Source organism: Aulonocara stuartgranti (genome assembly GCF_965226115.1).
Source record: "Aulonocara stuartgranti genome assembly, chromosome: 10".
In the NCBI taxonomy this organism is placed as follows: domain Eukaryota; kingdom Metazoa; phylum Chordata; class Actinopteri; order Cichliformes; family Cichlidae; genus Aulonocara; species Aulonocara stuartgranti.
Genome location: NC_138946.1, coordinates 16,019,035 through 16,031,796, shown reverse-complemented (window position 1 = coordinate 16,031,796; position 12,762 = coordinate 16,019,035). Strand labels below are relative to the sequence as shown.

Below are 12,762 nucleotides of genomic sequence, written 5' to 3'. Positions count from 1 at the left end.
CCCTCCCCCCCCCCCCCAAAAAAAAACACGCAATAAACTGAATGCAAAAACTTATTTTTTTGAATAGAAATTTATAACAAACTCTGAGTCAATTACATTTAAATGGGTGATATTCAGAATACTTTGTTTAATTTTCACTTAATGTCATTCACAATATATTTTAAAGATGTCTACAATATGTAAAAGATATAAAATGATTCCATAGAAAGTACAATACCTTACAGTGTATACAAGAATGACTAGGTCATTAAATCAGTGTCTGTTGTGTCAAGTAAGTTGCCTGCAATGATATTTAAGGTCCAGCAGGTGTCAGTATGGAGCAAAACAGCAACACTGTGTCTACACAGTGTTGCTGTTTTGCTAGTTTGAGGAATGTGCTGAAACGCTTTATGAAGCCTCATCTACCCATTACTAGTGAGGTGATTACAGCCTTAAGAAACATGCTCCGTTTGCCATTTGTCCCTATATTTACAGCCAACTATATAAAATGCTTTGCTCTGCCAGCTGCAGAGAGCGCAACTGTTAAACAATTCTAAGATAAAATCACGAGCTCACTCAGTCATTAAGTAGTGGAAGGAGAGTACACACAACGTAAAGTATTCACCAGTCCAAACTTGTTAAAGACATTTTCCTGAAACAGACGCATTTGAGCTTTAGACTTCAATTTAAGTTGATTCAACTTTATTGCCAGGGCTGACTTGGAGTTGCTCATCTTGCTCATTAGATTCCGATGAAGAGCCAGGAACAGAGCTACCAATTCTGATTGTTGAAACATGTTCTGAAAAGTCAGTGACTTTACACCTAAGCTAGCTAAATTGCCATTTTTTGAATGACTTGAGTTCTGAAAGGTGCTATACAATAAAAATAAATCTAATAGAAGCATGATAAACACTCACCAGCCACTTCATTATTTACAGCAGCCAGACTGCTTTACAACTCAGTAAATGTATGTAGATTTAGTTCAAACCTGACAGTGATTTTCCAGAGTAACAGGGTTGCTGATGGCAGGTTCTCATTTCAAGCTGCTGTGATGCAATCAGACCCAAATCTGATGTTCCCTATATTTTGTCAAGTCCGTTGTTCATTTCAGAGCAGGACTCTTTGCAGTAAATTTTGAGTAAAACTACAGTCACCTGATGTGGTTCAAGTCCAAGTCAGATAATATTGAAAGCCAAGCCATTAAAACACTGAGACTAAAAAGTCTGTATTTTACTGAGCGCCAACCAGGTGTTGTTGAATTAAAATTCAAGCCTATTGTTTAACACAATGAGAACACTGGTTTCATGTCAATAGTTTATTCAAATTACAGCAACATCAGCTCTTAAACATCAAGCAATAAATGCTTTCCATCTTCACATAAAGATCCAGTCCAAGTCCTCTTTTCACCTGAGAGAAAGGAAATAGACTGAACGATGTGCAAAATAAAAAGCCAACACAGATTATAGTGAAAATAGGCTAACAATTCCAAAAAGTTTCTTTATTGCATCATGTTATTTTTCAAACTTCATCACTGCATTTCTCCAGCAGAGGTCACACTAAACAGACCACATTATTGCTAAGACAATTATAGGACTTAAGACATCTGACCCTTTAATCAATAACTCAACATGCATGTATCTTACCGAGCTCTGGATTCATGTATACTGAAGCAGAGTCTCTGCAGCCACTGAATCAAGTTCTGAGACATAAATAAGAGGAAGTTAATGTCAAGAAGCTTTCGTCTAACAGCAGAATGTAACGCTTCCAACTTTCTGTTCAGAAAACCAACAATCACCACTGAACAATCTGACGGTAATTCCAGCTTTTCAGTTTAGGTTTCATCACCACAATTAATGATAGGTACTTGTCATATAGAGGAAAAATGTTACCTGATAAATTCACTGGACAGTGAACTAAGTCATCATTTGACAGACCTGATAATAAAAAAGGGAGACATCAGAATATGCAGCACACTTTGATAAGCATCAATTTCTTTAATTTGAAGAGACTCAGAAAGGTGGATTAGAGACAATCGTCAGTTGTCGCATCTGACGGCACTTCCTATTCCAGGTTTTCATCATTGATACAGCCACTCAGGGCTCATAGGACTCTTAGGAAATGCATTTCCAATTAACTCTCCTTCGCACAACAAAGCACACTGAAGTATCACACAATGATGAATAGCATTGGATTCAATTTTAAACAGATTTTATTTCATTGGACAAAATGTGGAAAGCTTTTTAGGATCAGACACAATTATACAAACAAATCCCAGCAGGATTTCAAATGATGTCAATTCCATGTGGTGCACAGTGAGTACTTTAAAAATCAGTCCTTGTTGTACAAAGGTGAGCTTATCTTTAAATACAGTCAGGTTTGTTATAAGTGTACTTACGAAGACTGGCTAGGCATGTCTTCAGATGAATCTCAACCAGCTCACTTAGAGACATCTGAAACAAAGTTCAAAATGGTGAGCCACTTGAACTGATCAAGTCAATTCTAGACAAATTTATTCTCACTTTGTGTTCAGAAAACCAATGATCACCACTGAACAATCTGCCGGTAATTCCAGCTGTTATCAGTTTAAATTTCATCACAACAGAAGCAGCCAGTTTTTCTTGCTTATGGGCAGGAATGGAAATTTACCTGTGTGTAACAAATCCACATCTGTCCACTAGTTCAGCTGGGAGTGCACGCACCATGCAGACAAACATCCTTCACGGATGCTCAAGTTCTCTTCCTTTACCCGGAGGAGGAAACCGTGAGCGTGTGAGTTCATTTGTTTTGACATGCATCAGAACTACATGGGTTCAGAACTATTAAGCCAACCTATGATCCTGGTTTGTCATCCTCTTGATCTGGCATCTTCCGAGTAGCCTGAAGAGCAAACAGAAGTTAACTTCTACTCATGTGAACAGGCTTATTACCACAGAGCTTTTTTGAGACTGAGGCTCAGAACAGTGAGTGAGAAACATCGTCAGTTATCGCATCAGACGGCACTTCCTATTCACAGTTTTCATCACGGTTACAGATGTATCAGACAAAGAGCTGGGTCCACTTTATGGTCACTCACCTTCCAAGGACACAAGGAGACCACAGGATGACTTGAACAGAACAATTTTTGTACTCATACTGTGACCCAAAAGCGCTAGGTCCACCTGAGAGTGAGAGGAAAATAATTATTATTTTTTAAATCCTTCTATGGTGTTCATATTGTTACTCAGCCATTTGACAGCTTTCTGAGAATTCAAAATTCACTATTTTATGTTCTTCACACAAAGATAAAGAGAATGAATGGGTTTGAAATAATTTGCATAACCACTTTTTATCAGTAGCATAAGTGCGTCAGACTTTCAGAAATATGATTTTCCAGACTCATGGCAGACATGAGACATCGAGGAGGCATTCAATGCTTGCATTAAGATATGCAGAAAGCAAAAAGCACAGGACCAGCAGTCCTCCCCACGTGGCTACAACATCACAACTAAGAACAATGCTAACCTTCAACTTTAACGAACTGAAATCACGACTTAAACACGTTTACAAACTAACCTTTAACGCAGAGCCTTTCATCTAAAACCACGGCAGCCTTCTCACGTATCAATGCACTTCGCAAGTTCAGCGAAACTAGCGACAATGAACCACACTGGACGAGAAGAGACCAAAAGGGCGAACAATGTGCGTTTGGGCGTTTTTATACTGCGGCTGTCGCGGAAATAAAACGTCAGTGCTACTTCGGCTTTCTTCGCATTTTGTCGGAGAAAACCGTCACTCACTTGCTCCAACGCCTCGCTAGGTTTGATAATCCTTTTCTTTTCTTTTCTTTTTTTTAATAACACTTTAATTGTGGTGATAGATACTTTTTTAAATGCGTGTATTTTAACCATTTGAACATTTTTGTTTTATTTATAACAACATGCCGGATTTTTTGTTAGCATTTTAGCATCTAATTACCAGCTAAGAGCTGTATTATAGTGGTCATCACCTACTTTTGTGTGTTATTTATTTGTTTATGTGCTCAAGCTAGTAATTTATGTTTGTCCACTTAACTGTGAATTTTATTTTTTTTCTCCCGTTAACAAATGCAGCTATTTCTTAATATAAAATGTGACCTGTGACCGCACATTGTCGCTGTTTGACAGCTAACTCTGTGTCTCGTCGCTCATTTCAGAGTATGTGGGTCTTCTCTCTGAGGCTGTGGGACCGTCATTTTGTTCTGAATTTGTTTCCTCTGCGGACTTTGGATAACACATCACATCTTCTGAGTGCTTCAGGTAAAGATTTTTACAACTTGCATAATCCTTGACCAGCAAACAGGCCCGTAAGGAATGTTAGTTTGGGGTCTGCAGTGCTGCCATGAGAAGTAGTAGTAATGACAGTAGTAACTTTGTTCAGGTGACTGTCTACGTTTCTACAACATTTGGTGAAAATCCATTAAGATTTCTTTGTTAAAAAGAAAAACTTTATTTGTTTGTGTATTTCTGCATTACTGTCCATTGACTACTAAAAATAGAATTTAAATTTTAAATTCTGACAAGCTTAGAAGGCATTGTGCTGCGTGGATTCTGTAGTTCTGTGGGTGATTTATGAGAAAGGGATAAATACAAGAAGTGCGTCCTCTTGCAGTGAATGAAACGTGTGCTTGTAGTGGTGATAGCGGCTTCTTGAAGGAGGTGTGTGTTCATGCGTGTGTGTACATCGATCAGCTGCATCAGCATGTTGCCACCTGTGAAGAAGGACCGGGTTATTACTCAGCTCCCAAAGGTTAGTCAACACACACACACACACACACACACACATATATATATATATATATATATATATATATATATATATATATATATATATATATATATATATATACATATATATATATACATATATATACACACGCACACACACTCAAACCCCATGATTGTAGTTGAATCTCCTACCCTTACCTTATCGCAAACCTGAACCTAGTCTTAATCCTCAATAAAGGTACTCCACAATGACTTCTGTGTTTATCCCCATGGTAACAAAAATCTCCATGGATACAAAAAGGCACAGGCTGTTAACCTTGCTGCCATCTGGCAAGTGATAAAAAAAGTATCTCCAGCCGTGCAACCTGATCTCAGAGCATGAAGAGACGGAATCTCCAGTTTTACATCATGACTGAAATGAATGTTGAGTCTTTATTCCTGAATGGGTCAGTTTATCCAAGCATGATAAAACATGGACATGTTTTTTTATAGTGTTTTAGTGCAAATGCAGCGCTGCACACCAAAGAAGGCTTCCACCCGCACGTGAAGGCTGCATGCCAGGTCCAGAAAGCAGACACAGTGAGGTAAGGTCACATAAGGATTAATAAACACTCTCTGCCTCCCATCATGCTACTACACACATCTCTACACTGTGGGTTTAAATTATATTAATGAGTTTCTGATTAATTTGGTCTTCTAAATCACATTAGACTGACTGTGTCAGCTGACGCTCCTGCCACATCTGACCACTTTCTGTTGGTGGTGTTTTTAAAGAAAAGGCTAATGGCATTTATTTTTACAAACCACTTTTTTTTTTAAAAAAAGGCCAAAACCATTGACTTTGCTTAGATGTTTACTCCTCGTAAAGAAGTAAATCTGAACAAACTAGTCTCACGTAAATACAGTAAGGTTTATGTAGGATTAGGTACATTTTAGCCTCTCTTTACCATCCCAGTGTGTGAAAAGGGAGGGGGGGGGGGCTATGAATAAAAATAGCTGTAATTCCTGCATTACTGAGGCAGTGATGCAGAACTCCTTAAATTAAGTCTTCACTTCACTTTACTAAATTCCCAATGCTTCCAACATATCAAGTATTTATGTAATTAAATGTTTGAGTGATTTCTCCATGCTGTGGAATACCCTGCTGTGTATTTTCATGATTTTGAGTGAATGCTGACAGTTGTGGATTTCTGTTCTCAGCTTTAATGTTGCTAAGGTCATCGTCGTGGGTGATGTTGCAGTTGGCAAAACCTGTCTGATCAGCAGGTAAGAAGCTTTTATATAGCTACAGCTCTATATGTTATATAGCTTGATATATAGAGACATGATGAACATGACCTCCTGAAATTAAAACTGAATGTCACAATGGGGGAAGAAATGTGATTTAAGTGAACATGAATAGTTTTTGGTGTCAGACTGGCTGTTCTGAGTATTTCAGAAAATGCTGATCTACAGTTTACAGAGAATGGTCAGAAAAAGAATCTAGAGAATATCCAGTGAGCAGTAATTCTCTGTGGAAGAAACACCTTGCTGATTTCAGAGTTTAAAGGAGAACGGCCAGACCGCTGTTAGAAAGACAAAAACAAGTCAAGCATCCACTGGTATGCAGAAGACCATCACTGAGTGCACAGCATGTTGAACCTTAAAGCAGATGAGCTGCAGCAGCAGAAGACCACACCAGGTGTCACTCCTGTCATCCAAGCAGGAGACTGAGATTTACAATTCACAGAACCTGAAAAAATATTTCCTGGTTTGATGATTCTCAATTTGTGCTGAAACATTCAGAGGTAGGGTCAGAATTTAGGGTAAATAGCATGACAACATTGATCCCACCTGCTTTGTGTCACTGGTGTAATGGTGTGGGGCGTGAATTTACCTAACACTTTTTGTTCACCTAAATTACACCTAAAGCATAACATACTAAGGCAGAAACTTTCAATCACACCTAAAGACACTGAGCATGTGCACAGAGCTGAGGCTCATTTGTTTTTCTCATCCTCATTTCTAGGGATGGGTATCGTTTAGGTTTTATCTGATACCAGTGCCAAACCGGTACTTTTGAAACGGTGCCGGTGCTTAAACGGTGCTCGAACCGGTGCTTAAAGAATCAAGAACACAAACTTTGTCCAAAAACCTCTCATGTTCAGCTATTTTTTATAAAAAGGGTTATCCCCTGCAGCTATAGGGCATATATGGTATCACTCTTGACTGGAAGCAGTGGAAAAAACACAAACTTTGTCCAAAAACCTCTCATGTTTAACTGTTTTCCACTTTTTCTTTGGTCTTTTTAGCCTTTTTGGCCAGGGTGAAGGGAGTATCTGCCATCAAACAAGAGGACAGTCGCATGTAGCTATGATGATGTTTGCTAGTTCACCTTACATGCATTAATGTAATAACGTGGTTAGCCTACTCAACGTAAATTACACACGAACATTAAGCTACTCACGCAGAGAAGAACGGCTGCTGCTGCATCATCATCCGTCATCATTTCTGCTACACTGGCAGGGCTAGGGGCCAGGACTCTCCTCTTCGTCTTTTTGGGGGATGTTGCTAACTCCGGGTCTGATAACTGGCAACCCACCCGCAGTAGATGTGCTCGGTGTGAGGTCTCGCAGCAAGCTATCAAATATGGCGCATTTCTCGGCTTTTAAAAAAACGCTATGCATCGCCAGGTGTTTCATCAGATTCGAGGTGTTTCCTCCTTTTCACAGTATCACCTTAAAGCACTTGTTGCAGGCTGCTGAGTTTGCATATTTTACTCTGAAGTACAGCCAGACTTTGACCGCTTCGCTTTGGGCATTTTTAATCTGTAGCTCTGCTCTAAAAGAACGTACGTACCTGGGCCCGCCTACTACGCTCGCAAAGGTGAAATGATTGGCTAGAATCCAAAGTGTATGACATCTTAGGAAAACAAAAGCACCGAAATGAAGCACCGAAATGTGCGCTGCGTTTCGGTCTGGTTACTACCGTTTATGTCAGAACCGATACCCATCCCTACTCATTACAGGTTAATAGTTTCAGCATGCCATGCCATGCCACTCAGGATGAAGACTTTTATGATACCACAAATGTCATTTACATTTAATTACTAATGAATATTTGGAATATTTTGTATTTCAGTAGTAGGATGGAATCAGTTTACTGTATTGTTTGGTAAAAATGCTTAAGAAATGAAGCATTTTATTCAACAAATGTTAAAAAGATTTTCGTTTTACCTTTCTTAGTCTGCCAGCTGTCCCCTGTTGCTCTCAGGTTCTGTAAGGGTGCGTTTGAGAAGAACTACAAAGCGACTATAGGGGTGGATTTTGAGATGGAGCGCTTTGAGGTGCTTGGTGTTCCCTTCAGTTTACAGCTGTAAGTGTACTTCTTAACCAGAGAGAAACATCCAGTTCGTAGACTGAGCCCTAGGGTCATATGAGTAATCTCCACAAAGAAGTTCAAATATGAGCAGTCTGTGTGTAATGAGATCACATAAATAGATAATTGTGGGGCTGTGCAGCATCCGCCTGATAATTTCATGATCTGGTTGTTCAGGCTGCTCAGTGCGACTTAAATGACATGCCTTGAATTCACTATGTCACCTTCAGATGTGCGTGTACCTGCTGTGAGTGCACATGTAGAATCAGTGTAATATTAAGGTAATCATTTTGGCATCTAGTCAACATTAGGACTCTAGTTCACTTTTAATCCCACTGTTTCTTTCACATTCACCAAATATTCCAAAGACGACCATTAAAGCTCTCGTGTGATCTGTTTTAGGTGGGATACAGCAGGTCAGGAGCGCTTCAAGTGTATCGCTTCCACCTATTACAGAGGAGCACAAGGTGAATGAAGATTCAAAATATTCATTTTTGTCTTTTAACTAAAGCTGGTGAAAGATTCGTGTTCTCGTTCTGACCCATATCAAACTGTCTGCATTTCTCCAGCCATTATTGTCGTGTTTGACTTAAGCAGTGTGGGCTCACTGGCTCATGCCAGGTAAGGCGTTTCCATTACAATGTCATTGTCAGATATTTTCTCTAAAAAGCCGATAAAAGGTATGTGTGTGTATATGTGTGTGCATCCAGGCAGTGGCTGGAAGATGCTATGAAGGAAAATGACCCGTCCAGTGTCTTATTGTTCCTTGTCGGTACCAAGAAGGACCTCAGTGTGGGTGAATTTTATGAAAAAATTATGAAACACTGAGATTTGACCTGACATTTTTAATGTAATAGTTGATTAATAAGTTGAAAATGTGAGGTGAGATTGTGAGGATTGTTACTGATTCAAAGCCTTTCATTCAAAATGAAAGGCTTTGAATGATAGGAATTTTTTAGTTAATAATAAAAACTCTTGTCGTCATACATGACAGACTTTAACAGTAATAAAAATATTTCTGCTTTCAATTTTAGTCTTCTGTAAAATGCCAGATATTGGGGAGTTTCGTTCTGATCAGTCAGATTGTTGATAATGGGTTGACTGGTTGCTGAAGTTGCCCTGCAGTGACTCATCACTCTCGCTCTGTCTGTGTTTTGCTCTTCAGTCTCCTGACCTGTTGGCTCAGATTGAGCAGGAAGCCATGAGGCTCTCTGAGGAAATCAAAGCAGAGTACTGGGCCGTGTCTGCAAAGTCAGGTGGGAGATAAACAGTCGGTCATCAAGCCTGAATGCTTTTCATTTTCATGTTTTGTTCTCTCAGTAAACTCTGTGACTTTGTTTTTGTCCAGGAGATGGTGTGAAGGACTTCTTCTTCCGTGTGGCTTCTTTGACTTTTGAGGCCAATGTTTTATCTGAGCTGGAGAGGAGCGGGTCGAGGCATGTTGGTGACATAATCAGTGAGTCCACATTATTCAGTGGTTGTTATCTGGTTGTTAGCACAAAAATGAAAGGGGCTGTGCTTTATCTGTTTATGTTTTTTGTGAGTAGGCAAAAACACATTTAAAAAAAATCTTTTTTGCTTAGACACACGGAGTGTTTTCTAATCTTACCTCCATTGACTGTCACTGGAGTGGCTTTCGACCAACTCACTCCACAGTGGGTCAAAGCCAGACCTTCTCCAGTGAGGTCTGGAGACTCTGTAAGTGCCCCTGTAGCACAGTGATCCACCAAATAAATTGCTATTAATCAAACAAATGTGGTATGCCACTGAAAATTGTTAATACGTATAAAAATGATCTTGGCAGCACTAAAACAAGCCCACTGTGACCTTTACCCCCTCTCATTAAAAAAGAGAATGATTGTGACATAGTAATCTGGGATCCTCTGTCATGAAATCATTCTCTTCCTTTCTGTGTGCAGAGATTATTGCTTTTCGTATTATCCAACTCGCTGCCGGAGGAGTTTCGGGAATGTTTTGAGCAATGTTCCCTCTAAGCTGCGCGCCTGGGCAATTGCGCACTGCTGGCACGATCTCTGCGCAGAAAAAATCTGCGTTGCGCACAAAAATAAAATCTAACCTGAATTGAAATTAAAGTAAATATGTTAACAATTCTGCTTTGCAGTGTTAGTCAGTAAGTGACTGGCTGCTCCAGTATGGGATTAGAACGATGCCACCTTATCCCATAGTCCAGCCAATAATGCGCACCTAATCAATGTCATTGACAGGCCATGACGTCCTTATGTGCCGACACCGGTGTTTTAGCTAGCAAAGCGGCGTGGCTGATGTGGAGTGAAGCCACGTTAATGACAACGTGTACAAGCATTGGAGATGTGAGCAGGACAGACGGAACAATTGATGGAAAAACTGTGGACTTTATACCAGTTTTTCAATTGTGTTGATAGGCCACGTAAAACCAGAGTTGTGATAAAAATAAATGCAATGTTTGGTTTTCTTCCTGAGTACTATCGTTGTTTATATTTACTGCAGGAAGAAACGGCTAAATTGGCGTTTTATAAGAAAAAAGGCTCGAAAGCCTGTGAGCAAAACCAAAAACACCCCCACCCTTTCCCATTGGTCGAAAAATGTACCATGTCGACCAAACAAAACATGGCATTTGTTGTTTAGGGAGGGGGAAAGTTTTAGGAGTGACGGTGGTGTTTTGAGATGTGAGAGATTTGCAACGTTTAGCGTAAATCTTGTGTAGTTAGTGTGCAGTGTAGTCAATTGTTTTGTTGTGTGTCTGAACAATGAGGCGACTGCTGAATGTTACAGGTGTTACAGGAGTGATACATCTCCTGTTGTCAGGCCTGCAGGTATCAGGCTGTTGTTCTCCTTTATCTCATAGTGGACAGAAATTAGTTTTTGGAGTGGCACAAATAATTTGTGTGGCATCAGATTCGATGCAGCAAACCTGATTGTTCTATAAATAGTTTGAAATGTTTATTTTTAAAAAACGCCTTGGCTGCATTTTTAGGTAAACAGCTGCAAAAAACTTTGTTGTTTGCATAACTCAGTTACTTTTTTGAAGAAGTAACTATATAATTAATTGCCCAACACTGGTCATTATATACTGTATTTTGCAGAGAGAGAGTACCAGGACTCTCTCCCAGACCACAGACTCATAGTCATAATACAAGTCAGAGCTTTATTTAAAAAGAAAGAAAGAAAGAAAGCTGTGTTTTCAAAATTGGAGCTCAAGATATTTTTACTTCCAATAGGGACTAAGTTAAGTTATATAGGAAAAAACTCAAATCATTTTGTGTCCTTGATATTTTACACCCCTGAATGCTAACCACTGCTCTGCTATTGATGTTTCCTACTATAACACAAGCAATCTCTGTTTGTTTGTTTATCCACCAACTCCTCCTACACAACCGTGAGCTGAGAAATCAAAAGTCAAGGCACGCGTGTACATCTTGAGCCCCTACAGGTTCTTATATATATTAGATATGTCAGCATATTCTCTAGCAACCACCTAACAACAGGCTAATATGACCCATTTTTAGGTTTTGTGTACTTATGACACTTTATAAAAGCATCTTGATGTTTACAGTATCATTATTACAGATTTTGACACATTAGCTTATGAAGTTTACTGTATTTAGGGATTATATCAAAAGTTTAATGTCAGATAAATAACTGCGTTTTTGGTGAAGTGGTTCCTCACTAAATTTAAGATGTAAATACATTTTACTGCTTATAAACTTACAATCATTCTTATATTGGTCTTCTATACATTTCTATAAACAACACCCACCACCCCTATGTTTTAACTTTTCTTTGTGTAATTAACCATATCAATGTGCCGATAGCATAAACAGACCAAACAGTAATGTAGCATAGGCATGTATTTGTACTGATGAAGGGAGAACTCCTGCGTAACCAATATGCCCCGTGTTCACTGCATCTGCCAGTTCAATGGTGTGACTTCTGTGTGTTAACATAGATATATCTTTGAGGAAATCTAACCGTTTAGATCCATTCACAAATTGATTGTTCTATTGCTTCCAGTGAGAAAAAGAAAGCTCACATTGCTTATACGAATAACATAAAAGTGAAAAAAATTATATGTTTTTATTTATGTTGCTCACAGGGATCACAGACAGCACAGAGACCAGCCATAAACCAAAGAAGAAGCCCAACTGCTGCTGAGATTGGATGAATATCTGCTGGAAATTTTCTGAAGCAAAACGAAATGGGACGTGCAACAGGAAAATTAAGATGAAATGCGGACTGTACGGCTCGCTGTGAATATCATGAGTAGAACCCATGAAAGAAAGGTCACAGTGCTGATAATAACCTGAGAAGGATTCAGCAATAGGTCAAGATGTAAATTCTAAGTGGTTCCTGTAAACAGGCCTGTCAGCTGACTGATCTGAGCAGTGTAATCTCAGGAATGTTTACAGCTGACTGCGGCGACAACAAACAGGCCATTGTGATGTCCCTGATTATGTAAACGTTTATGAGAAGAGGAAGATTATTCTCCACTACAACCACCATTAAATTGCACTTTGTTGATGCCTTTAAAACATCTGTTTGAAGGAGCGTTTTTCTCCTGCTGAAATGTCAGTGATGGGCTGACTGCATTTTTTTAAAAGAAGGGGGGAGTGGGCCTTAGAGGCCTCCTGTCATGTGTCTCTCTGCTGCTAATTTGATGCGTACGCCAACTCCAGTGACCACGGTC

The 12,762-nt window shown here is 39.3% G+C and overlaps 1 protein-coding gene and 1 long non-coding RNA gene across 8 annotated transcripts in view; one reads left to right on the top strand and one right to left on the bottom strand.

Annotated features, from left to right (window-relative positions):
* Positions 1-12,609, top strand: part of rab34b (RAB34, member RAS oncogene family b) — a 32,447-nt gene extending 19,838 nt beyond the window's left edge. Inside the window, exons 1-12 of one of the 6 annotated variants that reach the window (XM_082549796.1) lie at positions 3,621-3,702; positions 4,151-4,253; positions 4,606-4,743; positions 5,214-5,305; positions 5,922-5,987; positions 7,974-8,075; positions 8,481-8,545; positions 8,648-8,699; positions 8,789-8,870; positions 9,244-9,334; positions 9,427-9,534; positions 12,172-12,609. In XM_082549796.1, coding sequence (XP_082405922.1) covers positions 4,663-4,743; positions 5,214-5,305; positions 5,922-5,987; positions 7,974-8,075; positions 8,481-8,545; positions 8,648-8,699; positions 8,789-8,870; positions 9,244-9,334; positions 9,427-9,534; positions 12,172-12,230 — 798 coding nt within the window. In that variant the 5' untranslated portion in view covers positions 3,621-3,702; positions 4,151-4,253; positions 4,606-4,662 and the 3' untranslated portion in view covers positions 12,231-12,609. The other 5 variants (XM_082549795.1, XM_082549794.1, XM_082549798.1 and 2 more) reach the window with 5 other exon arrangements.
* Positions 1,280-3,656, bottom strand: LOC309716159. 2 transcript variants are annotated; one of them, XR_014279377.1, is made up of 8 exons: positions 3,532-3,656; positions 3,053-3,137; positions 2,809-2,856; positions 2,626-2,719; positions 2,375-2,429; positions 1,869-1,913; positions 1,623-1,678; positions 1,280-1,386 (listed from the first exon to the last, which is right to left on the bottom strand). It is a non-coding gene; the product is annotated as an uncharacterized lncRNA (long non-coding RNA). The 2 variants fall into 2 exon arrangements; XR_014279376.1 differs by having other exon boundaries at positions 2,626-2,856.
* Positions 12,610-12,762: the final 153 nt, after the last annotated feature.